This window comes from Lissotriton vulgaris, chromosome 12, assembly GCF_964263255.1.
Source record: "Lissotriton vulgaris chromosome 12, aLisVul1.2, whole genome shotgun sequence".
In the NCBI taxonomy this organism is placed as follows: Eukaryota; Metazoa; Chordata; class Amphibia; order Caudata; family Salamandridae; genus Lissotriton; species Lissotriton vulgaris.
The window spans coordinates 392,140,976-392,168,258 of NC_141700.1; the positions used below are offsets into that span (position 1 = coordinate 392,140,976).

At 45.6% G+C, this 27,283-nt stretch overlaps 1 protein-coding gene across 7 annotated transcripts in view; it reads left to right on the forward strand.

Annotated features, from left to right (window-relative positions):
- Nucleotides 1–27,283, forward strand: part of CYLD (CYLD lysine 63 deubiquitinase) — a 516,546-nt gene that overhangs the window by 72,103 nt on the left and 417,160 nt on the right. For all 7 annotated transcript variants that reach the window (XM_086945164.1, XM_086945166.1, XM_086945167.1 and 4 more), the window contains exon 2: nucleotides 25,738–26,382. In XM_086945164.1, coding sequence (XP_086801290.1) covers nucleotides 25,807–26,382 — 576 coding nt within the window. In that variant the 5' untranslated portion in view covers nucleotides 25,738–25,806. The remainder of the gene's footprint in view (nucleotides 1–25,737; nucleotides 26,383–27,283) is intronic.

Genomic DNA, 27,283 nt, shown 5'->3' on the forward strand with positions numbered 1-27,283 from the left:
TCACAAGTTCAGCAGCTCTGTTACCTTCCCAATATTAATCATCATCTCGACAGGAGCTCTCTTTAAATTTGCCTTTTAACCAAATTCTTCAAGTTTGAGTAGAAACACCTGTCTTGTCCTATCCTTTCACTGTGCCTAAATATATTACATTAAAACCGTTAAAAGGTATTGCTAGATATATAGTGGTATGTTATTGTTTTTGTAACATAACACATCATTTAATTGTTATTTAAAGGTACTATCAAGCCTGCAATAAACTACTGTTAGGTATGTTATGTATTTAGCATAATATGCCACACACTCTATTTGTACAAACGTGAATGTTGCCTCCAGATTTCAGTTTCGAGTCTTGACGAAAACCACTTCGCCATTCATCCTTCCGAGGTCGGTAAAAGAGTACCGTTTACATGAGGCAGCAACTCTTGTTGAGACATTGCAAGAGAGTGCCAGTGACGCCATACATGAATGATTTACTTATTTACACATTCACCAGGCGCCCCGGTTTTGCCGCGACAAACTCAGGAAGTGTCAGTAAATTAAGCAGAAACTATGCTTTTTTGACTCAAAAGGAGACCAGTGTTTATGTGATCCATTGGAGGATTAGTTGGCATACGTTATCAGGAAGTCATTTAATTAACAAAGATGATTGTATTTGGAATAGATTGTATTTTTTGGGCGGGGGTGGGGGAGAGTTTTATATAGCGCTAACTCGACCGGAAGTATCAGAGCGCTTTACATGAGCACCAGTTGGGTTACAGATGTGTTAGATTGAAAAAATGTATTCAATTCAAACATTTCACAAAAATATTCACATGTTTCACGCAGACTCTGCCGCAGCAGCACGGACCCACCGAGCTACCTGCCACGCTGGTGCACGCGCTTGACACTACTTGAAATGAATCGCATTTCGGCTCAGATCTGTGCCGGGGCCAGCTCTTGAGCAGATTTCAGTTTCGAGTCTTGACGAAAACCACTTCGCCATTCATCCATCTGAGGTCGGTAAAAGAGTACGGTTTACATTAGGCAGCAACTCTTGTTGAGACATTGCAAGAGAGTGCCAGTGACGCCATACATGAATGATTTACTTATTTACACATTCACCAGGCGCCCCGGTTTTGTCGCGACAAACTCAGGAAGTGTCAGTAAATTAAGCAGAAACTATGCTTTTTTGAGAGTCCCGACTGGACTCAGAAGGAGACCAGTGTTTATGTGATCCATTGGAGGATTAGTTGGCATACATTATCAGGAAGTCATTTAATTAACAAAGATGATTGTATTTGGAATAGATTTGGAATAGATTGTATTTTTTGGGCGGGGTGGGGGGAGAGTTTTATATAGCGCTAACCGGAGGTATCAGAGCGCTTTACATGAGCACCAGTTGGGTTACAGATGTGTTAGATTGAAAAAATGTATTCAATTCAAACATTTCACAAAAATATTCACATGTTTCACGCAGACTCCGCCGCAGCCGCACGGACCCACCGAGCTACCTGCCAGGCTCGACTCTACTTGAAATGAATTGTATTTCCGCTTAGATCTGTGCCGGGGCCAGCTCTTGAATGTACCACTGTAAATATGTCATGGTATTTTAATAAATGTAAACAACAAATTAAACTGATTTCTTCTAAGCAGAAAATGACTCGCCTGAGATCAGAGCTGATATTACCTCCCATTTTAAGGACAAGACGGACGGTAGAAGTGCGATTCTCGAGCATCCACTCAGCTCCAGCTCCATGAAAAAATGGCAGCCCAAACATCAGGCAAAAAAAAAAGTAAACACCCACAATGGGCCCACCTGTTTGTGACTGCAAAAAAAGGGGCGGGATGAGTAAAAATCGCCGGAACGCCCACGAATCTGCTCGGGGAATGAGTGACGCATCTCTGTTCCAATGGCTAGCCTCCATTTATGGAGCTAGCCAATGGAACAGAGAGGCGGGACAAAGCCCCAGACTGCTTCTCAAAAGTTTTCGCCTGCGCCAACGCTGCTGCACAGCGGACGCCAGGCGCAACCTAAAAACTACATATCCCATCAAGTCCATGAGTAACCATACAACAATAGTCCTTTCATAGTGTCCATCGCACGAAGATAGGGCGTCCATCTTGTGTCCCCTCCTCTTTCTCCGCTGCTTCGCAGCCAGTTAAGTCCATTGCTCTGTTCTCTCACCAATTTGGCTTTGGGTAGAGTTTTAGTTGCATGTTTTGGCCTTCGTTTCACTATTGGATGCTTTGTAATGCTATTGGAGGGCTCTGTGTGGTTCATATTCTGTTTTTCCTTTTCCAGAGTCCCTTTTTTCGTATCGCGGGACGTTTTCGACTCTCACTCGATGTCCCCGTAATTGTAGCGGTTCTGAATAAGCCGCTAGAGGGAGCCATCGTTTCTCGTTCTCCTCGGCGCGGTTCCTCTCGCTGACGGGAGCCGCGCTGAGGAGAGAGAGCCGCGCCGGAGCCTCACCTTGCTGCCTCCACCCTGACGCCCGTTTTCGGGCTGTATTTGCCACAGTTTTCATTATTTACGCCCGACAGGGTCTGTATTGGCGGGTTACTGCAACGAACGCCTGCGGGTTGTACCACGGCACCATAGCGGTTTTAACCGCGTTTACCCACCGCGTTGCTCCAATCACGAGTTTGGCCTGACCTAGTTTGGCCCTTAAGTTGTAACCGCGCAGGGGGGGGCGGCGTGGACCCGGTCCTTTGAGAGGGTCTGCGCGCTTGGAGGCGGGTGCTGCCTCAATAGGTCTGGTCCCCAGCCCAACATACCTGCTAGCCTCCGGCTGGCCAATACCTGGGTACTGCGTTTTACCTGTGCGCCAGTGCCCACCTTTTTTCATTCCTGACAGGGGGTAGCCAGTCATGGCAGAGGGGTATTACGCAGAGGAAGAAGAATCTCATCAGTACCTGTATGATGATGAGTTCTTCGACTCTGTAGATAGTTCCATCTATAGGTGTGTGCAGGAGGTCGTGGGTCCCATGGAGGACAGACTCTCCGCGCGCATTGTAGAAGAGTGCGCGTAACTGGGACAAGCGCATTTAGGGACCTCTGGAGGCAACCCGGCATCCTCGGAAGGGGTACCTCCTGCGCCTAAGAAGGTTTGTAGGGACGGGGTTCCGGGAGTCCGTAGGGTGTAGACAGGGGTGCCTTTGAGTGCCTGAGGGAAGCTTTTTTGGCAAAGGCAACCGACCCTACCCCTGCGCCGCCCCGGGACCTTCAGGGCGGGCTGAGACAGCCCCTCCCTCCCCGGGAGGGATCTCCCCGGCGGACACAGACGACGACTATTCGGTGCGCTCGTGGCGACCGTCCAGCTCCGCGGCAGAGTTGCCACAGGATAGCTCAGGCATGCTGGACCCGGACGAAATTGTTCATCCGCGGTCAGCGGCCTGGGCTCCTGGGGACAAGGTCGCGAAGTTTGTGGCGGGACGCCTCCTCAAACCACTGGAGAAGGAACGGAGTTGTCTGAGGGGAGAATGTCCACGTCCTACCCTGCAGGGGAAAGTCGCCATGACACCAGAATTGGATGGCAAGATGGACACATTAATTTGTCAGGGACCCCCGTAAGGGGATTGACCGCTCCTGGCGTTCCTGTCAGGATAAACTGCTGGACGCCATAGGCCCCATTACGAAGATTTTGGATATGGCCAAGGAGGCCAAGGTTTCTGGCGCCCCCATATCCCCAGACGTGCTATCGAGCTGGGCGCAGAGGGTGATCATATTTTGGGGAACGCCAACTGCGCCGTCTCGACTGAACGTCACCGGTCTCTGTTGATTAAGATAGATCCCAAGTTAGGAGACTTGGCATCTTAGGAGGCGGGTGCGGTAGTGCAGGGCGGCTTGTTTGGGGATCCATTCATTAAGGAGCTCGGCAAGTTCGTCAATACATTCACCTCCCTGGACAAGGCCCAGTTCAGCATAAAGAGGGTGTTCCAGCAAAGTTTTTCCTGAGGGGCCGTTCGTGGTAGGGGCCACGCGACTGGCCGTGGCGGTCAAAATTTACCCAACAAAGGGCAAGGCTCCAGCAAAGGCCAATACAACACGTCGGCAAACTACAACAACTTCTATCCGACGAGAGGCCAGCGCTTCAGGGGGCGCGGCGGCGGTTTCCGGAACGACGCCTGTGGCAACAGTTCCCATGGTAAGTGTGATACCTGCAAGTCAGGTACAGATTGGGGGCCGGCTGGCGGGTTTTCCAGACGTTTGGGCAGCGATTACAGCGGACGCATGGGTTCTGTAGACCGTGCGAAGTTTCCACATAGAGTTTTACGTTTGGCCCTGTCAGCTACGGGCGCCACGCCCTATCGTTTTTTCGCAGGCAGATGCAAGTTTGATCGACGAAGAGGTCTCCGCATTATTACGCAATGGGGCCATTTGCCGGTCAACGCTGCACCCCTATGGTTTCCTCAGCAACCTCTTCCTGGTGGAGAAGACGGACGGAGGAAACAGGCCCGTGATCAACCTCCGAGATTTCAACGGGTGGTTGGTGTACCATCATTTCAAGATGGAGGGAATCCATCTGCTCCGGGGCGTTTTGCTTCCGAACGACTGGATGGTTCGGCTGGACCGCAAAGATGCATACCTGGTTGTACCTATTCACCCTCCCCACCGTCGGTTCCTTCAATTTCTCTGGAAGGATCAGGTCTTCGAGTTCACCGCCCTTCCGTTCGGGCTTTTATCGGCCCCCTGGTGCTTCACCAAACTGTTGCACCGGGCGCTGGAGGTCCTTCGGAGTCAGGGGATCCGGATGATCGTCTACTTGGACGACATCCTTCTGATGGGACAGTGTCCAGACAAGTAGGTTCTCCAGTTCAATCAAACAATTTCCTTGTTGCAAGGACTCTGGTTCATCATTAACAAGGACAAGTCGGTTATTTCTCCATCACAGAGGATGGTATTCTTAGGTTTCGTAGTAGATTCCGTGCAAGCCACGCTCAGCCTCCCTTCTCGGAAGATGGCCAAGATTCGTCACATACTGAAACAGACTATTTCCAAATCTCACACCTCCCTGCGGCAGATTGCCAGGGTGGTAGGACTCCTCTCCTCCTCCATTCAGGCAATCTTCCCGGGGCCCCTGCATTATCGTGCCCTTCAGCGCCTCAAGGCGTATCACCTCAGGAAGGGTTTGTCTTACGACCAGCTGGTTCCTCTGTCGCAGGAGGTAAAAGGGGAGATGGCTTGGTGGCTCTCCCATATGGAGGCGTGGAACAGCCGAGCAATTTTTGGGTCAGTTCCGGATTTAGTCATAGATTTGGACGCCAGCAGGTCCGACTGGGGCGCCAGCTGCAGGGATTTCTCCACAGGCGGCGGTTGGTCGTCCGAGGAACAAAAGCTCCACATCAACTGTTTAAAGCTGCTGGCTGGGTCCTTTGCGATCCTCTGTTGGATCAGAGACTTGGCAAAGTCATGTGTCCTTTTACGGATGGAAAACGTCTCAGCGGTTCGATATGTCAACCATCTGGGCAGTCCTGGGTCCCGAGCACTGGCAGATCTGGCGAAGGATTTTTGGGATTGTCTATCCCATCGAGTCTCGGTGACGGCGGAATACCTTCCGGGCCAGGACAACCAGGTCGCAGACTGGCATTCGAGGTACCTGCGGGACTCCAGCCTTTGGAAGCTGGACGCCCACGTGTTCCAGTGGCTGAACAACCTGTGGGGTCCATTCTCTGTGGATCTGTTTGCGTCCCGTCTGGATTTCCAGCTAGGGAGATTTTACAGTTGGAGGCCGGATCCGCTTGCGGAGGCCACGGATGCATTCCTCCAGGACTGGAGTCGGGAACGGCCCTATGCTTTTCTCCCTTTCTCGATGGTGCTGCGTGCGGCAGCCCAGCTCCGCTGCCAGAAGGCAGAGCTGATTTTGGTGACACCTTTTTGGAGGTCTCAAGTTTGGTTTCCGGTTCTTCTGGAACTTTCCTGGGATTCTCCAACCCTACTCCCCCGGCTCCCTCATCTTCTTCTCAATCCGAACGGGGATCCACACAATCTCATAATGCAGGATTCTCTCCGCCTCATGGCATGGCAGCTTTCCGGAGACGCTGGTCGCTCCCAGGCCTTTCGGAGTCGGCTCAGAACCTTTTGTCTAAAGCCTGGGCTACCAGTACTGCAAACAGGTACCGATCCGCTTGGACCAGGTGGGTTCGTTAGTGTCTTCGACGAGACCTGGATACCCTGGTCGCAGGAGTTCTTCCCATCTTGAATTTCTTGGCAGAACTAGCGGCGGAGGGCTTAGCGTACCGCACCATTAACACGATGCGGTTGGCAATTTCAGCAGCTCATGAGCCTGTGGATGGAGGCCCGGTGGGGGAACATCCCTTTGTTTGTAAGCTCCTAAGGGGAGTGAGGCTGTCTCGGCCTCCGGAACCGCGTTATTCCGTCCTGTGGGAGGTTAATGTTGTGCTGAATTTTTTTCTTTCTTGGCAACACAAGTAACTTTCTCTGAAGGAGTTGTGTCAAAATTGGCTATGCTCCTATGTTTGGTGTCGTCCTGTAGGGTTTCGGATGTGCGAGCCCTGGACATCTCGGCGAGAATTTTTTCCCCGTAAGGTGTGACATTTACGGTGGGTCGCTGCACTAAGTCTGCGACGAGATGGGTTTCTTATCCGGCATTCGCGGATGTTCCCAAGCTCTGTGTGGTTCAGTGCCTTAAGACATATGAAGATGTCACTCTTGAACTTTGCCTTCCGGGTGAAAGGCAGTTGCTCATTGCCTTGCGTAAACCGCACAAGGCTGTATCTTCCCCCACCATAGCCAGATGGGTGCGGTGGGTGTTACAGGAAGCTGGCATTGATACTAAAATGTTTGGCGCTCATTCGGCTAGGGGGGCCATGGCCTCGAAAGCTTTCTTGTTGGGTGCGCGATTGGAGGATTTGATGCGTGCGGCCGATTGGTCCTCGGATTCCACCTTTAAAAGGTTTTATTTCAAACCGGTGGTGGATATTGAGCTTTTTGAGGTAAGCTTTGAACGAGCATTATCTGAAGCCTCCGGTCCTGACATAGAATCGAAATTTGCCTAGCTTTGTAACGGTAAGTTTCAATTCTATTAAGGACATGGAGGCGAGGATTAACCCTCCCAGTCCTTCGGAGGAGATCCCACCCGTATGGCTGTAAGTAAACAGGTTTACTTTCTTGATCGTTAGTGGTATTACTGTGTTTCTCCCTTACGGAAAGTTGATGATGGATGTTTCTAATTGGCTTATTTGGCTTTGCAACGCTTACGCTGTTGTTGTTTTTTCCGTTAGGTAATGAAGGTTCGAAACAGGACCGTTGATGTTTTGGCGTGACTCGCGCGAAGAAAGAGAAAGAGAAAGAGAAAGAGAAAGAGAAAGAGAAAGAGAAAGAGGAAGGGGACACAAGATGGACGCCCTATCTTTGTGCGATGGACACTATGAAAGGACTATTGTTGTATGGTTACTAATGGACTTGATGGGATATGCAGTTTTTTCTCCATGGATTTTGGATGATACATGTTCTTAATCCCTTTGTTTTGGGATTATACAGTCATTTTATCTACATTTCAGTGCTTTTCTGGGCTGCTGTGTTTGTGATTGTAATAAACAGCGAAGAAGGAAAAGCATAATCCTCGCTTCCGTGTCCTTAATAGAATTGAAACTTACCATTACAAAGCTAGGCAAATTTTGATTCTCAGCTGTTCGAGAGCTCCTTTGCTTTGACCGGTGGCTTATCGCGACAAAACATGAGGATATAGCACGAATAAGAGGACGGCAATAAGGAAACCGCTCTGAAAAAATGTACTGCAGAAGTTTGAACATCCTTATTAATCATCCAAGTTTATAAAAATGTTTATTAAATGTCAATAATAATATAGAACAGTTTTTTTCCCTCCAGGAAATATGTGAGCCCTTAAACTAAATTCACTGCATCACTTCACAATACTATGTACGTTTACCTAAAATGTATTAACTTGTTTGCGAATATCGTTAAAAATTCCCAAAATCCTTGAGGTAATTCTAACTATAATTGTGTGAACCTAGATTGCAGCGCCAAGGCATAGTTAAGTTAGTTTGGGGGAGTATAATGTGTTTGTGTGTGTGTGTGTGTGTGTAGGGGGGAGGGGCAACAGCGCAGGGCATAACATATGCTCTCTAGTGTTACCAAAATAAGAGTGATATGGGCTGAACGCTTAAATTAAGCGTTCTTTTCCAAACTGCCGCTCATGGCAGTCCAGATATCTGAAAAACATATTTTATGGAGCTCAGTAAATGTAGCAAGCACGCAAACGTCTTGGTCGCAGGGGATTTGAATTGTACCTTCGAACCCCTGGCGGACTATGACATTTTGGGCATCAGTGATAAGGATGGTAGAAGAGGCATCCCAGCCCTTACCATTCCACCAATTAAGAGATGGTCCCAACGGTCCATCCAGCTTAAGATCTTGACTCTAGAATTTGGCTTGAGGGCAGTGAATGGGAGAACATCTTCAGACCCTTCAGGTGCCCAGACTTACAATAGGGTAGACCATTCCTCTCGGATAGACTGCATTTTACTTGACCTAAAGCTCTGGAGTTATTTGAGAGATATGGAGGTCCTGCCAACCGCGGACAGTGACCATAATCCCCTATCTTTGAGCTTAAAGTCTTTGTGGTCATCCCCACACGTTGTTCCCCAACCACAAGCAAGAATAACGTCAGATGTTTGTCCATCGAATGGGGGAAGGCACCTCAAATGGTGTGCGGTTGTCCTTGATGATGGGCTGGTGCAAAATTTATGGGCCTTCATTGAAGAGGCAGTATCGAGGCTGGACTCCTCCACTTTGGCCCCGTCTGAGGTCCTTGGCCTCTTGTGTGACACCACCGAAGCCCTGGGAAGCCTACTTACTAAACCATGAAGGGATTCCTACGATAGGGCGGCCCAGAAATTGAAACATAATCCGGGGTGGTTTACTAAAAAGTGTCGGATGCTGAAAACTGCCCTGGTGAAGGCTGTTAAGCGAAAAGATCCCGTGTTGATTCGGTTCACTAGAAAGAACTATAGACTTGCCATCAGGGAAGCTAGGAGGGATGGGGACGATCAGTTCTGGTGCGACCTAAAGGCTGCTAGTGCAAAGGGGGATGCTGGAGGTTTCTGGAACCTTGTAAGGACCAGGAACAGGCCAGATTGTACTCTTATTACTTGTAACATCACTGAGCAAGCATGGTATGATCACTTTTCATCTCTTTACTCTACTCCCCCTGTGGAGAGGTTGGGACCGACATCATCCCCTGTTTTGGGCTTTGCTGAGACAAGTGACCTGCTATCCTTCTCACCGAAAGAGGTGGAAGCCGTGATTAATTCCCAGGTGCCTAATAAAGCAGCAGGCCCTGACGGGCTACCGGGGGACCTACTTCGCCAGCACCCAAAATATTGGGGTAAGTTCATAGCAACCTTACTCAATGCTATTATGCATGGTGCGGCGATTCCAGTCTCATGGAAGGGGCTGAGGTCGTCCCGATCTTCAAAAAGGGTTGTCGGGACGACCCAGCGAATTATCGCCCTATCAGTCTTATAGACTCCACACAGAAGGTAGCCGGAAAGGTTGTTCTGGAGAGAGTTCTCCAGTGGGAGACCGAGAACAAAATTCTCTCAGAATTTCAAGCAGGTTTTAGGTCTGGCACAGGGACTATTGAGCAGGTCTTTAGACTGATGCTCATTTATTGGAAGGTGGTAGTACTTGGCAAGGGCAGTCTTTACCTCGCTTTTATCGATCTAAAGACTGCCTTTGACCTTTTGCCTCGGGACCGCTTGTGGGGGATACTTCTTGACCTGGGGATTCCTGCTTACATTCTGTCCCTGTTGGTTAAGCTGCATGATGGGAACTATGCGCAGGTGAGGTGGGGCCTCCAGGGTCAGAAGACACGCTCCTATTCGCTGACGATACCCTGCTCATCTCGAAGACCCTGATGGGCTTACAGAACCTTCTGGACAACTTTCAATCTTTTTGTATTAGCAGGGGCATCAAGATCAATACTGACAAAACCAAGTATCTAGTACTGAATCCCCCCAGGGAGCTTGGTCGCCCTCCTTCTTTAAATCTTATACCCCTGGAAAGGGTCAAGGAATTTGATTATCTGGGCATCCGCCTATCTGACTCAATGCAGTGGGGCCCCCATCTTCAAAAAATGTTGTTGGTACACAAAAGGGTTGTATTGACACTGATCAAAGAGCAACGCTTAACCTCTTCTAGGCCTATTGCCCCAGTCCTAGACATTTATAAAGCAAGGGGAGTTAGTGCAGCGCTCTATGGGGCCGAACTTTGGGGACTAGGTACTATTGACCACCTTTTAAAGTCTGAAAATAAATTCTTGAAGGACCTAATGTCCCTTCCCCAGAGCATCCCAACGCTCCCATTGTTGTTGGATATGGGTTGTCGTTCAATAGGTGACCAGGTCAAATTGCGCCCACTTTTATTGTGGGCTCGACTATGGAGAGTTTCCGAACTCGCTAGCTATGCAGAGGGGCTAATGGAAATATTGTCAATGCCCGGGTGGTCTAAGATTGGGTGGTTTACCAATGTTAATTCACTGCTTGACAATTTGGGTCTGGGAGATGCTTGGGTATCTAGGAGCGCCCCCCCCCAAACAAGTTCTTAAATCCATGTATTGGCAGTGGGTAGCTAGCAAACTAGACTCGAATCCCAAGCTCAGCAGGACATCCATTGAGTTCCTTAGGATTAAGGATGTTCCCCTGTGCGAACCCTTTATGGACCTGATTTCTAAATCCTTCGACCGTGCATTGTATTTTAAATTCAGGTTGGGCCTACTTCCTTTGAGAGAATTGACTGCCCGTTGGAACATTCCTGCACAAACCTCTCCTTTTTGTATATTTTATTCCCTTAGAGTGGAGTCTGTGGCCCACTTCTTATTCGAATGCCCGCCCTACAACTCCCCTAGATCTTTGTGGCTCAAACCCGTATGCAGGGCGCTGGGTACCAGACACCACATTGTCTCATTACGAATTTTGAGGTCGGACACCCGGCCACTGTATGTTTGTGGTATGGCCAAATACCTAGGCTGGGCCTGGCCAATCAGATGTAAAAGGCTAAAATGTATTGTTTAATTGCGGTCACGTATCGGACCTTCTTATCTAATTTATTGGAAAGTGTATTATTTTTATCTGACAGTTATTGGATTTTAAGTAACATGGTTTTATTGTATTGTTTTTATGTAACGCTTTTATGATACTTTTACTATCGAAATAAAGCTGATTGACTGACTGATATTTTATGGAAGAGAGGAAAAAAGAGTTGCCTAGCACTATTGTGCCTCCATACTTTTTGTTCTCAGTCCTCATCAATAATACCGCTTCAGACACCACTTGAAAATCGTGGTTGGTGAGGGGCCTCAAGAGTTATTTGCAAGATTAAAAAAAAAGAGCGCACGAAACTCAATTACAAGCGCCCTTCAAAAAGAATTCCTCCATACATGTATTTTTGAAATCTAGCAAAGTCAGCCTCTGACACGTTCATATTTTTTTCAAAATGTTTGTCAGAATGCCAGAATGTATGTAGGACGCAGCGGTTGACAACAAATTTAATTTGAAAGATTCTAACAACCGTGAGAGAGATTGAATTTTCATAAAGAAAATCCTGAATCGCCCCAGGAACTCCAATTATCAGGAACAAAATTATACTTGGGTATGCTCTAGTAGGAACAGTTAAGCCCAAACTACCAGGCTAGGTCTCTTGCAGGTGAGATGGAAACAACTGTGGATTAGTTTCAGACTATTTGTAGTAAATTGCATTATTTTCAATGTTTCAAACAAAGTCACGGATGGCGGCGCTCTACTTCTTTATTGATTTAGCCCCAACAACTAAAAGACCGAAAACGTGACCGCTTTGCTTGCAGTTTAAAGTTAGCAATGGAAGCTCTGGTCATTTTTTTCATCTTTATAGCTCACCCTTCCCCATTAGTCCCAAAAACAGCAGACGAGCTCCACTGATACCGTTCCGGTATGCCGATGAGAGATCCCTGGCCAGCACAAAAAATAGTTATCCCACCTGCTCTTGCTCTTCTCAAATTACTCTCTGCTGATGTATGATGCACATTGAGATTTACATCTCAGCGCTCCCATATCACTCCTCTAAAGTTCTCAAGTTCTGAATGGTCTTGAAAACTTCAATCAAAAAGTAAAACATCTAGCTGCATCCCATGTTCCAAAACAAAATTTACTTTTCACAGATCCATTGCGATGGTACCACTGTAGTTTGAGTGGCTCTTATGGTACATATTTGTAACATTTCCCTTTCTCGACCTTAAAATACCTAAAAATACCTACTAAGAGTTATCCGAGTTGATAAACCAATTCATGTGACTAAATAACCCTACCCTTTCATCTCTGTCGTCGCCTTTGTTATTTTTCTTTCATTCCCTTGTTTTACTGGGTATACTCAATACATCATATATTGCTGTTATCAAAATTTATCTGCCCATGAAAAATCTTTAAAATGTTGCCAGAATTGCCGGTATGGTAACTAGAACTATGTACTTAACGTAACTGTAATGCACTTTGCCCACGAACGGATCTCAGACGATAAAAAAAAAAAAATAGGTGTTTCGCTATTCCAAAAGCAGCATAATATGGAGAAACTGGAAATGGCAATAGTAAAACACTGACTTTGAAACAGGTCCCTGTCAGACCCATATTAACGTCCTTGACTTAACAGGCCAAACGCTGACCAATTTCTCAATAGTGAAGCCCCTGTTAGTATTTCAAATGCTATACTTCATCTTGCATTCCCTTCTTCTGTACTTTTGTTTTTAATGTGGCATGAAACGCTTTTATGGCGCATTCTGTGAGCAATCCCTGCCAGAGATGCCGCGTGCTGCGATTCTGCATCAAGCACAACTCGAGCCGTGATCTGGACGGTCTAATTGACTCAAAAGCGGGATATCCTGAAATCCACGCTATCATTGGTCCTAATTGAACCACTCCTCTCGACCTGTACTACCTCCCCGCCTAAGGATCTGCCTTGCATGAAAGGCAATTGTTTATAATTCCAAGACAAACATGATTTATATATTTGTCCTGAAGATGTCTTGTTTTTCGGCATCGAAACGTCGTCGACACAATAGGATCATATGTACTGAATATGCTTGTGAATGCTATGTACAATGGTCACTCAAACTACAATCAAGTCTGTTCACTGATTATAAGTATACAGACCGATTTTGCTCGCTCTTGCCTATACTTGTTGTTTTGTCTTGTTCACTGTAGGTCACGGGCTGTGCCCGCTTGACATTACTTTCTGATTGTGTGCATCGCCAAATAAATTCCTGTCCGGCTGGACAAAGGACATAAATACTATTCCAGTTTGTGTCTATTCTTACTCTGATCCCCCAAACTACTAGGGTCCACTGTTTTTTGTAATAAGACTTCAGGTGCCAGGGCAAGGCCAGATTGTGGGTGACTGCTTATGACAGTGGGAATGATCGAGAGCTCTGCAGCGGAGACTGAAGGCAGTGCAACACAGTTCCTGCCAGTTAGTCAGAAACGTGTTCAGGCTACATGCACTTCCAATCCTTGGCCTCTGGGTAGAGCGCATAGAGAAATGGTCACATATGTTACTATATGAGTAAAAATGCATGAAAGTCCGAGCTCTAGAAATATTGACACCACCAATGGAAAGGAAAATGCAATGCTTAAAGGGGAGTTGGTGGGTTGTGTATTTAAGGACTGGAGAAGTGGAGAGATGTAGGGATGTACATGCAGGAGGAGAGAGTGAAAAGACAGTGCTGAAGAGGGAAGATGACGTGAGAGAAGCAGGTGGAGGATTTCAGAAAGATGTGGGGTGGAAAAGGGCACTAGTCTTTAGCAGAGTAATATACAGACGAAAGCTATTCATACACTCTGTAGACCACTGTTCTTAGCAATGTTTAATTTCCAATCTCAAACTTTCGTAACCAAAATATTTACAATTTTAATTATTGTGTTATTGGGCACCGCCACTCAGCCCTCTTCTAGATCAGGTCTCTTAACTCACCCCCCCCATCTGCTCATGAACTCTGCTTACTGGGTGTATGTGGAAAAAAGTGAGTTATTCCTCAGAACATGTTTCTCCTGGCTTAGTGCATTGCAAGAAAATGGACAGCCAAAACTTGAAACCTTCAGTCACCATACAATCGGTAGCTGTCCTATATTAATTTGTGACTGAGTGCGACTATAATGTGTTTGCAAACTATATCAATGCAACGCCAGCCTGAACACATCCTATATCTTATCAATTATATATAGTTACTAGCAGCCCGCCCCAGCGTTGCCTGGGACAGAAAGGGGTTAGAGGCAGCATTTGAGGCTTGCGTGCAGCCCGCCCCGGTCCCCGCCCGCCACGACATTGTCTGTGTCCCGGAGCCTGCGCTCAACCTCCCGCCCCCCTCCCCCTCCCCCGGCCCGGCCCGCCCCGGCCCGGCCCCCTCCCGCCCGTGTCGCCTGATCCTTACCTCGGCCGCGGGTCCCGATCCAGGCGCCCCGCCCGCACAGACCGCCAGTTCGCCCAGCAGCAATCAGGGCTGCGGCAGTCCTCCCAGCAGGTCGTGATCTTCGCCGCAATTTCAGGAAGTATTCAGTAAGTGTTGGGAGCGCAAATGATATCATCACGCAGACGTCGCGGCCGGCGCTACTTGCAAGGGACTACTTTATTTTTGTTTCTAAATTTTTTAAACAACGTATATTTTTTATTTTTAATAGCCTATGTCCTTCTGCTTGCCCTGAGGTTTTCAAAGATGTCTTGGGTGTTTTGATTGGTGGTGTACTTTTCGAGTTTACCTGGCTCAAAGGACACAGTTCTCTCTTTATAATAGTAGTATAGATATAGATTGAAAGAGCAAAGATTCAAGTCTCATTATAGTTGGGTGAAAATATCAGTTAAAATGTAACATTGTAAACTAAAAAAAACACTGAAATTCATCAATTATAGTTATCTCAAGTAAATATAACTTGTGCCCTCTTCATGCACTGCTTATGACTTCACATATTACAACAATCATGACATGTTCTCTGTCAAGATTGATAACATCACTGATGACAACTGAAATTATATAATTGATGATAACACTGTGCATGGCTGAGGCATCTTTGTCGATGTTGACAGTAGCCAATCAGATTTAATCTTTTCTGTCAGCTCCACTGATCCTACACTGCTTGAAATATACATACATTTGAACCTTCATTTCTTAAAAAGTACTGAACGGATTTAACCAAATCACAGAAAAGCACACCTTCTTGTTAAAGATCCACCTCTCTGCAAAATGTGAAGTTATTGCGTTTATCTGTTTTTTCTGTATCACCGTTTAACTTTTCTTCGAAAACTGCACTGTGAAAACATGTTTTGGCCCCGCCCCCCTTTTTTTTCTCTGTCCAACTTGATGGATCACCCTAAAACGTTCCAGGTAGGAGGTGAGATTGATATGTTTATTATTTGTTTTGGAAACGTTTTGTGAAGATTTGTCAAACTGTGCCAATCTTATCAGCAAACCAAAAAATCTATTTACTATGGAAACATGGTGCTAATAATAACTACCCATTGGTGACTGCCACTGGGTAATATAAATATATAATATGATATGATACATGGGAGGATATGTGGCCTAACGGCTAGAGCTGCTGCCTTGTGTACGAAGCAGGTGCCCATCTCAGTTCCCCTGAGTTGACAACACAGTAGATTACTGAAGTGTAGGTTATTTTTCTCCAGGCACCACTCTACACTCTCCATAAGCGGTTTTGTGTACCTCTTTAATCTTAATGCTCTGGATTGAAGAAAGTGTTTACAGGCCTTAAGCCATCGGTGAGACAGATACTAGCTTATGGTAGAGTGACATCCAATGTGACTATCAAGAAGTCAGATTTCCATCTGCCATTAAATATCCTTCATAAAAATCAGTAGAGTCCTGAGGGCCTGAAAAATGTCAGCATATAGGGATGTATTTTGAAACTGACTGCCGTTATCAGCAGTGATCAGTCTCCCAGAGATTGTTTTTCAAACGTGCACCGTAAGCAAAAGATAAAACACAGGTAAGTTGGGATGATCAGTGAAAAAAAAAATATTCCTCTCATATACATACATATATCTGTCACAGTTCCTGTAGGTTCCTCAAACATATTTTAAACTGAAACCAATAGCAGTAAGTATAGCCACCCTGTTTGAGCTGTTGATTTAGCTCCTTTGTGTCGCTGAATTACCACCGACCTGTATGCCTATTATTGGCAGGGTTGTATATTTAGAACGGGCTCAGTGGGTTAATTTGCTGAGGGCTAATTAGTACAGAGGGTTTCTAGATGGGTCGGAAAACTAGGGTGGGATTTAGGGAATTATTTGACAGATGGTCTTTACTTCTTTGTGGTGAGCGGAATGTAGGTGGCCATTACTTTTCTCCTTCATGATTTATTATCTTTTCTACAGTAAACAGATCCTCAGGAATGACAAAATAAGATTGTTATTGGGGCATGCTATTATTGGGTTTATTCAAGATTGTGTTTACAGTGGTTAGTGCTGAGGCTGTTGCTGGAGTTAAATACTTCAGGCACATGCTTTTAGACAATGGTTATTACCTTTGCTCTTTTAGTTAATTATTTTATTTCCCACTTCCAAGGTGGCATTCTAGTCTATGGTAGAACTCAACAGGAATAGAGTTGTAATTTGAAAAATATCTTACAGCTTCTGGAAGAGAAAGATTTGACACGAAGACTGGACACGGGCAGGTATTAATACCTTGGACTTAATGTATCAAGGGAAGGATTTAACCAAAAGTAAAAAAAATGCATGTAACAGAAGCGGATATAAAAATAAAATATTTTGGTTTCTTCTCTGGGTGTGATTGAGTATTAAGTAGAGGTTGTTTAGGGGTGGAGCAATAAGGCTGAACCATTAAAAACACTTCTTATTAAGAATGCCAAATTGGAGCGGGGAGAAAATTAAAGGGAAGTGTTTGGAGCACTGAAACAAGAAATTGTGCATTCACCTTGTTTAAAACCTTTCCAAGCTGGGAAGGAGTTTGTTACCCCTGATACTAACAGTTGTGGAATGGGACTGCCGGTATTAGAACAGACTAAAAGTGAGTAGTCTTATAACGCTCAAGTTGCACAGTTACTCTGTTATTGAGAGGGAGCTGGGTTAATATGTTTGCTACAGGAGGTGGAAGGGTCCTTAAAGCTAGCTTAGAAAAGTTAACTACTAAATATCAATCATAAAAATTCAAACACAAGTATGTCCTAGGACAATGTAATGCACATGTTGATTGCATATATTGGTTTCCTTTCATAGAAGCAGGTAAGGTGATGAGAGAGTAGAAAACGTGTAAAGTTGTGTATAATAAAGATCTGATTTACGCTGCGAGTGATGAGAAACGGATTATGATTTGGAGATAAAGGGTGATGCTGTAATGGATGCTTTTTTTAAATCTTCAGGTCGGGTGGCCAGACAAACAGACATTAGTCGGAGAAGTTGGAGCTTTCTTAAACATACACAGAGTTGGTGTTAGAGGATATAGTATTTGTGCAAGAAGACAAGATAATTGCTCTGTTTGGATTAAGAAGGAAAATTGCAGTTGATGTTTTAGGCCTGTTTGCAGTGATAGCCAGGAGTGAATCATTCTCTTCTACATAGCTATTTTTCAAAGTGGCAGGGTGTGTGCTTGATTCGAAAAGTCACATCGTATTCTGTAATGGTATACATTTGTAGATTTTGTAGAAAGAAGTTACTTGAGGAGTAAATATCATATTACGGCACTCGGTGAAGAGGGCAAAGGAATGCATTTTAATGGGTGTGGCTTCTAGCATAAAAATAATTCAGAATCGTTTTGTCCACCATAAGTGTGAAAGGGTATGCTCAGACATGAGTCCCTTGCTCACTGCACCATCAGGATTCAAGCAAGCCGGGCTGAAGACGGCTGTAATGCCAGAAACCGGTCCCCGGAAGCTTGTTTCCTTTCCAGTAAAAGAATTGGCTTGGTAATTTGGTCTGCCCTGTTCCCATGATGCACTGGGCCAGGGACAGACTAATTTGCATGTAGGCAGGTTCTGAGCTGGGATGGTGCAGTGAGCTAAAAAACGGTGATGGATCAAGCCCTGATCTCTTGACTGGGTACGAGTGTTCTGCTTAATTCAGATACTCTGTCCATCACCACCCCCTTTTCTGAATCGTTTTGTCCACCATAAGCGTGGAAGGGTATGCTCAGACATGAGTCCCTTGCTCACTGCACCATCAGGATTCAAGCAAGCCGGGCCGAATGTAAATGTATAGGCATTTATATAGCGCACAACTTACCCGGAGGGTCCCAAGGCGCTTCGACCGCTGCGAAACCCTTCCTGGCTTCCCTGAGAGATGGTCCCTTAATGGGTATCTCCAGGGTGAGACCAGGCACCGGGCGGTCTGGTGGGGCCGTTAGTGAAGATGAGGCAAGCTAATGCCCTGAGTTGCCGAGTGTGATCGCTGATCAGAGTGGGCACCGAGGCGAGAGAATTATCGAGTCCGCTGACCCTGGTCCAGAAACCTGCCGCGCCGGGAATCGAACCCTGGTCCCGGGGCGTCCTCTGCTCTCGGGTCTGCCGCCTCTAACCAGTGAGCCACGCTACTTCACTAACCGAAGATGGCTGTAATGCCAGAAACCTGTCCCCGGAAGCTTGTTTCCTTTCCAGTAAAAGAATTGGCTTGGTAGTTTGGTCTGCCCTGTTCCCATGATGCACTGGGCCAGGGACAGACTAATTTGCATGTAGCCAGGTTCTGATTTGATGGTGCAGTGAGCTAAAAAATGGATCAAGCCCTGATCTCTTGACTGGGTACGAGTGTTCTGCTTAATTCAGATACTCTGTCCATCACCACCCCCTTTTCTGAATCGTTTTGTCCACCATAAGCGTGGAAGGGTATGCTCAGACATGAGTCCCTTGCTCACTGCACCATCAGGATACAAGCAAGCCGGGCCGAAGACTGCTGTATTGCCAGAAACCGGTCCCCAGAAGCTTGTTTCCTTTCCAGTAAAAGAATTGGCTTGGTAGTTTGGTCTGCCCTGTTCCCATGATGCACTGGGCCAGGGACAGACTAATTTGCATGTAGCCAGGTTCTGAGCTGGGATGGTGCAGTGAGCTAAAAAACGGTGATGGATCAAGCCCTGACCTCTTGACTGGGTACGAGTGTTCTGCTTAATTCAGATACTCTGTCCATCACCACCCCCTTTTCTGAATCGTTTTGTCCACCATAAGCGTGGAAGGGTATGCTCAGACATGAGTCCCTTGCTCACTGCACCATCAGGATTCAAGCAAGCCGGGCCGAATGTAAATGTATAGGCATTTATATAGCGCACAACTTACCCGGAGGGTCCCAAGGCGCTTCGACCGCTGCGAAACCCTTCCTGGTTTCCCTGAGAGATGGTCCCTTAATGGGTATCTCCAGGGTGAGACCAGGCATCCCGGGCGGTCTGGTGGGGCCGTTAGTGAAGATGAGGCAAGCTAATGCCCTGAGTTGCCGAGTGTGATCGCTGATCAGAGTGGGCACCGAGGCGAGAGAATTATCGAGTCCGCTGACCCTGGTCCAGAAACCTGCCGCGCCGGGAATCGAACCCTGGTCCCGGGGCGTCCTCTGCTCTCGGGTCTGCCGCCTCTAACCAGTGAGCCACGCTACTTCACTAACCGAAGACGGCTGTAATGCCAGAAACCTGTCCCCGGAAGCTTGTTTCCTTTCCAGTAAAAGAATTGGCTTGGTAGTTTGGTCTGCCCTGTTCCCATGATGCACTGGGCCAGGGACAGACTAATTTGCATGTAGCCAGGTTCTGATTTGATGGTGCAGTGAGCTAAAAAATGGATCAAGCCCTGATCTCTTGACTGGGTACGAGTGTTCTGCTTAATTCAGATACTCTGTCCATCACCACCCCCTTTTCTGAATCATCTAGCATAAAAAGGCAACATCATACCATCATGAGTGGAAAGGATCAATCAAGTATATACGAAATCTCTTCAGTTGGCCAGTGAACAAGGAATTTGTTGGAGGAAAGCTTTTCAAGCTGTGTTGTGGTCTTTTAGATCTGCACCACATTCACTGGCAATTGTGTAATGTTTGATTGTTGAGTGGGCATAAGTAAGGTTCTAAGCTAGTTCCACAGTGGTTGCAGTGAAGTGGAAGACTAAAGTCTGAGTGTTATAAGACTTAAAGTGAAGGTCTAGAAGTGTTCTGACAAGATGGTTTATATGGATTACAGAAGGGGTCAAGACCAAAGCCCACAATGTACGATTGGGCCATTAACATGAATAAGATTGCCAAGGTGTGATAGCAAAGAAAATAAATGCTAGATACCAAGGTAGGTTGTAGAGGTGCTTTTATGTGCTGGAAGACAAGAAATATAAAATCTTGGTTTGTTGTTGGTCTGTCGTAAGGCTTTGGACATGGACCTAAAATAGGGATGCTCTGAGATAAGTTCATACGTGTTTTAGATCGAAGTGTAGGTATTCAGTACAGTTGAGACAAGTCAAGTCTGGAAGAAGAGTTGCTGGTGAAGTGTACATAGTCACAGTGTGGGGAGTTGCTCGAATAGTGGGGAATGTCTGCCACTTGTCAGAAATGTTCAGCCTGTCATGAGAAGGTTGACAGGCGTTTCCAAGTAGATTTAATGGTTTCTTTGTTGGATAAGCCTTCTGCTTTTTAAGTCTTGCGTGGCGTGGCAGCGCATGTACTGCTCACGAGATTTATTGTTAACAAGGACTTTCAGAAGAGGTCTTTAAGCCCCGCCCCTCACTTCCATTGGCTGGCGTCACCGTTTATGCTAAACGTTGGCCTGCCATTGGAAATGTGGGTTTTTGGTTGACGCCCTTTCGCCTCTCAGCCGGACTTGGTGGCCTGCTTTGCTGCTGTCGCAAAACAGTTTCTTCATAGTTCAATCTTTATTTTGTTGCATTGCAACATAAAAGATAACAATAAAATACAAGACAAGATAATACTCGAAACAATAATCAAAACTACAATTCATTATAATTGAGCACCCTGTTATAAAATCTACATTTCATCATATTTGGACACAATATTGTGGTTGGAATTTATCACAGAAGTTGAATAAATATTTAAAATATTTAAAAATCGAGTTAAAAAAACATTAAATTGGTTTATAACAGCCAGGAATTTGAAATGACACAACTAGCTAAACATGGTTCGTGGTTTGAACAAGTCCAGGATAAGCATTTTTATTTTTTTAATTTTTTTTATTTAAAATGAAAGAATTACTTTCCGTCTAATAAAATTTACGGCCAGTAAAAATTTGCTGATTCCGAACACAATTACTTGACTGGTATCCGTACTTAAAATCCTGCCAGCTTCCTTATGGGAAGTAGAGCCAATATTGCGGCACAAGGGGACTATCCATTTTTTCCTTTCCTTACCATAGCTAGGGCAGAAAAACAATATATGTAGAACATCCTCCCTTTGATTGCTGGTGCACAAAGTGCAATAATCATTATCTGTCTTCCCCCATCTTTTCTCAGTTACCTTTGTCCTCAGGGTTCCATATCTGAATTTTAAATACAATGATTTGGCCAATGGTGGCTGGATTTCATCGAGAAATTGTTCAAAAGATGCTTCATTTTTTTCCATAAGGAATTTTTCGGTAAGAGGACCGTGCGTTCTTATATACACAGAATCATGGCTCACATATGACCAAAAGGACAGTTTGACTATTTTCTTGGAGGCTGAATTTAGGGATTCTGGCTCTTTCCAAAAATGTGTTAATCCGAGCTTAATTAACCAGGTTTTTACATGTTTGAACCCAAATTTTTTTTTGCCACTGTCAAGGTCAAGAACTTCTTTCAAGCAATTTTTATAGTCGGATAGTTCAAAAGTTGTCCATAGTCTGACCCACAACAGTACTGGTCTCAGCACTGCATGATGATCAGTGTGTTTGATGTTTAAATCAAGAAATAGGGGTATCAATGGGGTATTGGTGGGAACTTTTAAGAGTCCCCTGATAAATTTGTTCTCCAGTGTTTCAAAGGTTTTCTTGCATACTGGCCCCCAGATTTCCGCCCCGTACAGGGCGGCAGATTGAACCTTATATCTAAAGAGCTCTAATGCTGGGGTAACTGCCTTATTCACACTTTTATTGTATCTCTGTAATATTGGAAAACAGTTTTGTTTAAACACCAGTTTTGATTTCTCTAGCTGTGGGCCCCATCCCATTAACGAGTCTAGCAGGACCCCCAGGTAAGTAAAACTATGCTCATAATCTAGTTTTTGACCGTTTAACATTAAGTTCCTTTTAAAAGTTTTATGCGGGTTTAGTGCCATGTATTTTGTTTTTTTTATATTGATTTCTAGTCCTTTTGAAGTGCAATACTGTTGGAACCTGTCTAGTAGGGTCTGTAGGCCACGTGGCTTTTGCGAAATTAAAATTGTGTTGTCCGCGAAGAGGAGGGACGCAACACGTCCCCCCCCCCAATTTGGGCGAGTCATTGTCACAGTTTTCCATATAGGCTGCAATATCATTTACGGAAAGGGAGAAAAGTGTGGGGGCCAGTACGCATCCTTGGCGCACTCCCCTTTTTATGGGGATTGGGTCTGTGAGTTCCCCATTTGGGCCCCACCTAACCTTGGCGTAATTTTCCTGATGCAAGCCCATCACAAGTTTTAGCAATTCACCTGGCAGCCCCTGCCTATTCAGAGTTTTCCAAAGTAGGTCACGAGGAATTAGGTCAAATGCTGCTCGTAGGTCTCCGAAGGTCACATACAAGTGACCTTTGCGGATAATGACGTATTTCCAATACAAGCAGCATAGCCTAAGTACCTGGTCAATGGTACCCGTTTTATTCCTAAATCCCGCCTGATATTTAGATAAAACTGACTCATCCTCCAACCATGAATTTATTCGATTTAAAATATGCCTGGCATATATCTTCTGTGTTATGTCTAAAAGGCTGATGGGACGATAATTGGCTGGATCGCCACGGTCCCCCTTTTTAAAAATAGTAATGATTTCTGCGCCATTCCATGTGTCCTGAGTGTGGTCACCTGCCGCAACTATATTAAATAAATGGTTCAAATAGGGTGCCCAGACATCAACAGAACAAAACAGAACAAAACAGTTTCTTATTTATATGGGGCCATGTGTTTCTAAAAACACATGGCCCCATAAAGACAAGAGTTCGATGCTGGTGATTGGTTCCCAGGAGTACTTCGGAGACTCCTGCGGTTTCCTGAAAGTCATCGCTCGTCTTTCTTTCAGGATCGGGCACTGTGTGGCACAGATTGCTAAAAGCACTGTATTCTGGGTTACGTCCGAGCCATCTCTTCAATAATTACTACGCACTTCCTGGAGCAGGCAGCTGCCCTCTGTGATCTCTGCCGTGGATTCAACAATGCCCACATACAAGGCAATCGCTCCAGGAAGCACAGCGTTTAAACTAAGTACACATTGCATTCTTCGCATGATTGAAATAGGCAAACACAGCTCCCAGCTCCACTGCAGATGCTCGCTGCGCTCTGAGGCAGAACGGGATTTGCCAGTATTGTGCAATCCGGGAAGGGCACATCATTGTTTCAGTGCTGTCTCCGGGTCAAGGCTGGCCTAAACAAGTAGCCCAGCCGAGTTAACTTGGACATCATGCTGTGTGCTGAGGGCAGTGCCAGGCCTGTGTATTCTCATGTCAGCAGAGCCATAAATCCATATCTGGGATGCAGTGCGAATAGCGAAATGATATCCCGTTCCCCCTTATCCATCCCCTCCCCGCAGTATGCACGTCTCCCAATGTACCAGTGTCATTAATGTCATCGCAAAGCCACATTGCTGTCTCCCTCTGCCCAGGGCTCTGCAATGCCAACACAAGGCTGCAGGACTGTGCCCATGACAAAGTGCCCTCCTCCAGAAGGGTCGGTGATGCCCGTGCAGTGAATTAAGTCTGTATCTTTGAAACCGTGCACTCTGGCCAGGGCTCTGTAATGCCGACACGAGGCCTGTGTCTGTAGCTGGGGCATGTGCGCTCCACTGCTGAACACACGGAGGTGTGTTAGATCAAAAGAATCGTATTGGTTGCGGCACAAAAATTAAGGGGGTCCTGCCATTTAAATAATAGATGGAATAGGGTGGGAATACGTTTACATGCTTAAGCCTGATAACAGATGCATTCTAAACATTCAGAAGGGCACATAGGCTCTAACTTAAGACCGCAATGCGATTTCTCTGTAAACTAAACTTACAGCACCAGCCATTCCACAAAGATCTACACATAACTTAAATAGTCAGGCCTTAAACAGTCAGGCTCTCCATCAGGTTACACAGAAGTTAAAGACTTGTCCTCACACAGCAAAGCTATCCCTCAGGTTACACAACAATTAAAAATGCAGGCCTCACACAGCAGAACTATCCCTCTGGTGATAACCAAACCGGCTCATGCCTCAGACAACAGAACTATCGCTTAAGTTAGAGAAAGTTTACAGGCCTAGTCTTCACAGAGTAAAGCTATTCCTCGTGACATGGAAACTACAAGTTCACGTTCCAGAAGGCACAGCTATCCCATACACACAGGCCTAAAAAGGCAGAGCTACCATGCAGGACACAGAGCAATAGAGTCTGCATAAGACATCAGAGCTATCGCGCTTGTAACAGAGCTCAAAGGCTATAACTTCAGACTGGAGAACTATCTCTCAAGTAACAAAAACATTGCAGGTGTTGGCTCAAGAAAGTAGAGTTAGCCTCGAGACCATACAGGGTTAAGCCTCCAACAGCACAGCTATCGCTCATTCCACACAAATCCAAGTCCAGGCTTCCCCATCCATAGCGAAACCCTAGGGCTCTCAGAAGTTACACGAGGAGGCCCCAGACAGCTGAGCTATCCCACGGTTCCAGAAATCAACAGCAGATCCGACAATCCAGGGATTAATGCTGCAGAACAGCCCCTCAGATTGCACAGTTCCTATCACTTGGCAGGTAAAGGTAACACAGATCAACATTGTTAGCAAGCTGCCCAGGATCACACCAAGTGTCCGCACTGTCACCGGGACCTTCTCGCCTGAAACCTAGTCCGTCGCATGGGCTGTCCACTCTGTACCCTGCCCAGCCTGTTCTCAGACGCTGCAACATGAAATGTCAGTTTTCACAGCTCACTCTGGTCTGGTCTCTGGAATTAAAAGTGCAATAGGTTTCGCCTTTCATTAAGTTAAAGCGATTTGCTTTGCTATACATTACCATTAGCAAAGCAAATGGCTTTAACTTAATCAAAGGCGAGACCTATTGCATTTTCAATGCTTGTTTCATTTGCTTTGTTATTAAGTTAGTTTGAGCAAAAGTTAGTGTGTGAATTTGTTTTTGCGTATAAAAGGGGGGAGATGTGTGATAAGATCGGGCAGGTGTCTGTATGAGAGATTAATTTTGGGCGATATGTGTACGAGGTATGGAAGGTAAAAGTGTGTATGAAATTAAAGGGAAGAATGTAGTGCTATTGAGCAGTTAGGTTGGTACACATATTGCAATTGATGGATGGAATGTTATAAAACCAGTAAACGTTTCATTAGTTGTGAATTTTGATTAAAAAAAAGAAGGTGCAAGCTTGTTTTAGTTGTGCATGGGGTTTTAAAACTTGCCCTTTTGTCTTCCCCATTTGTATATGTTGAGTGGAAGTTCCAGGCACTGCCATCGTAGGTTCAACTCGTCAAAAATTCAAAAAAGAAAGGTTTCAAATAAAATTAAAAGTTTTTTTGTATGCATGATTGGAGACCACTGAACATGCGAGTGAAGTGTTATATCCTATGTTACAAGTTCATTAAGACCTCATGTTTCTAACTCTTGTGTGTTTTAGGTTTCTGAATTTCTTCCTTGACAACATGGAGACAATATCTTCAGAGAACCCTGTCTGGTTTTTTGGGAGATGCTTTCTAGGACGCCGTTTCATCATACTGATTTCGTGAAGTCCTCTTCGTCTTTTGTTACCACGATGAACGCAGGATTATGGAGTCAAGAAAAATCTAGTCAAGCCCTCTGGGAAGAGCGTGTTTTCTACGTCCTGATTCAAGAATGCAGCGTCATAGACAAACAAACTCAAAAGCTTGTCAAAGTCCCTAAGGGCAGCGTTGGACAGCTTGTACAAGATAGACCTTGTGTGGGACATGCTAGAAGTATCCCGTCATCTAAGAGCAAGAAAATGCAAATTGGAATAAAACTGCTGGAACAGCCTCATGCCCTTCTGTTTGTCGATGAGAAAGAAGTTGTTGAAGTCGGTGAAAAATTAGCAGAGTTGCTTTTGGCTGTTACAAACTGTGAAGAACGATACAGTTTATTTAAAAACAAATCAAGATTAAGCAGAGGTCTTCAAATAGAAGTGGGAGCGCCAGTGAGGGTGCAACTTAGAACAGGGGATGAACAGTTTCCTGGAATTGTGCGCTACAAAGGACCTTTGTTGCAGGATAGATCGCTGATGGGAATATGGTTTGGAGTCGAGCTGGTGGTGAGTCAAATATGTTTTAATAAGAGATTGGTGTGATAGGAGACAATGTCATTTTGTGAAGGTATACCAGTAATCTTGTATTTCATATCTTTGGCAATTCTGACTTATTTCGGACATTTGCATCTACTGAGATTCAAAATAAGATATAAAGGCTAGTGCATTATAAATGGTTTATCTCCCAGAATCTGGTTTATGGATACCTTAAGAGCTCATTATGCAATTATCAGATCCTTTCGCCCTGCTCTTAGTATCTTAACTTGTGGAAACACTGGCGTCAAGCTGATGGTACCAAAACACGAGTACGCCTGCAAATAAGAGTGAGGCTTCCTTCTGAATCACAGCTTTGGTTTTGTGTGTCTCTAATTTTATGCATCTCCAGTTTAGCTTACCCTTTTCCTTACTCTTTTCTTTGCCAGGTACGATAGATTGTTATTATGGTCACCACTGGAGTCCCTCAGCCCGCTCCTCTTTAACATTTACGTTACGCCTCTCTTATACCTGGCAGAGGAGCTTGGGGCTAAGATGATGGCCTTTGCCGATGATACGCAGCTGCTGTTCACCTGGGATAAGACCTCCAGCTCCGCCTCAGCAGCTCAACAGTGCCTAGTTTCCATCTTTAAATGGCTGGCTGAGGCGCAGCTGAAGTGTAATGAACAAAAATCCGAAATTCTACTGTTTGGCAGATTTCCCGCTGACTTCTGTGAGCAGCTGTGGCCCCTTGACTCCCAGCTCCCCTTGGTATCGGGACAGCCGACAAAAAACCTGTGAGTCTGGTTCGATGAAAGCCTCTCCTTTTCCGCTCATATTAAGAAACTGGCTGGCTGTTGCTTCGGTCTCATTAAGTCTCGGCTGACTTTTTTCCCGCTTCTTCCTCAAGCGGCTAGAGAAACTGTCACCTGCG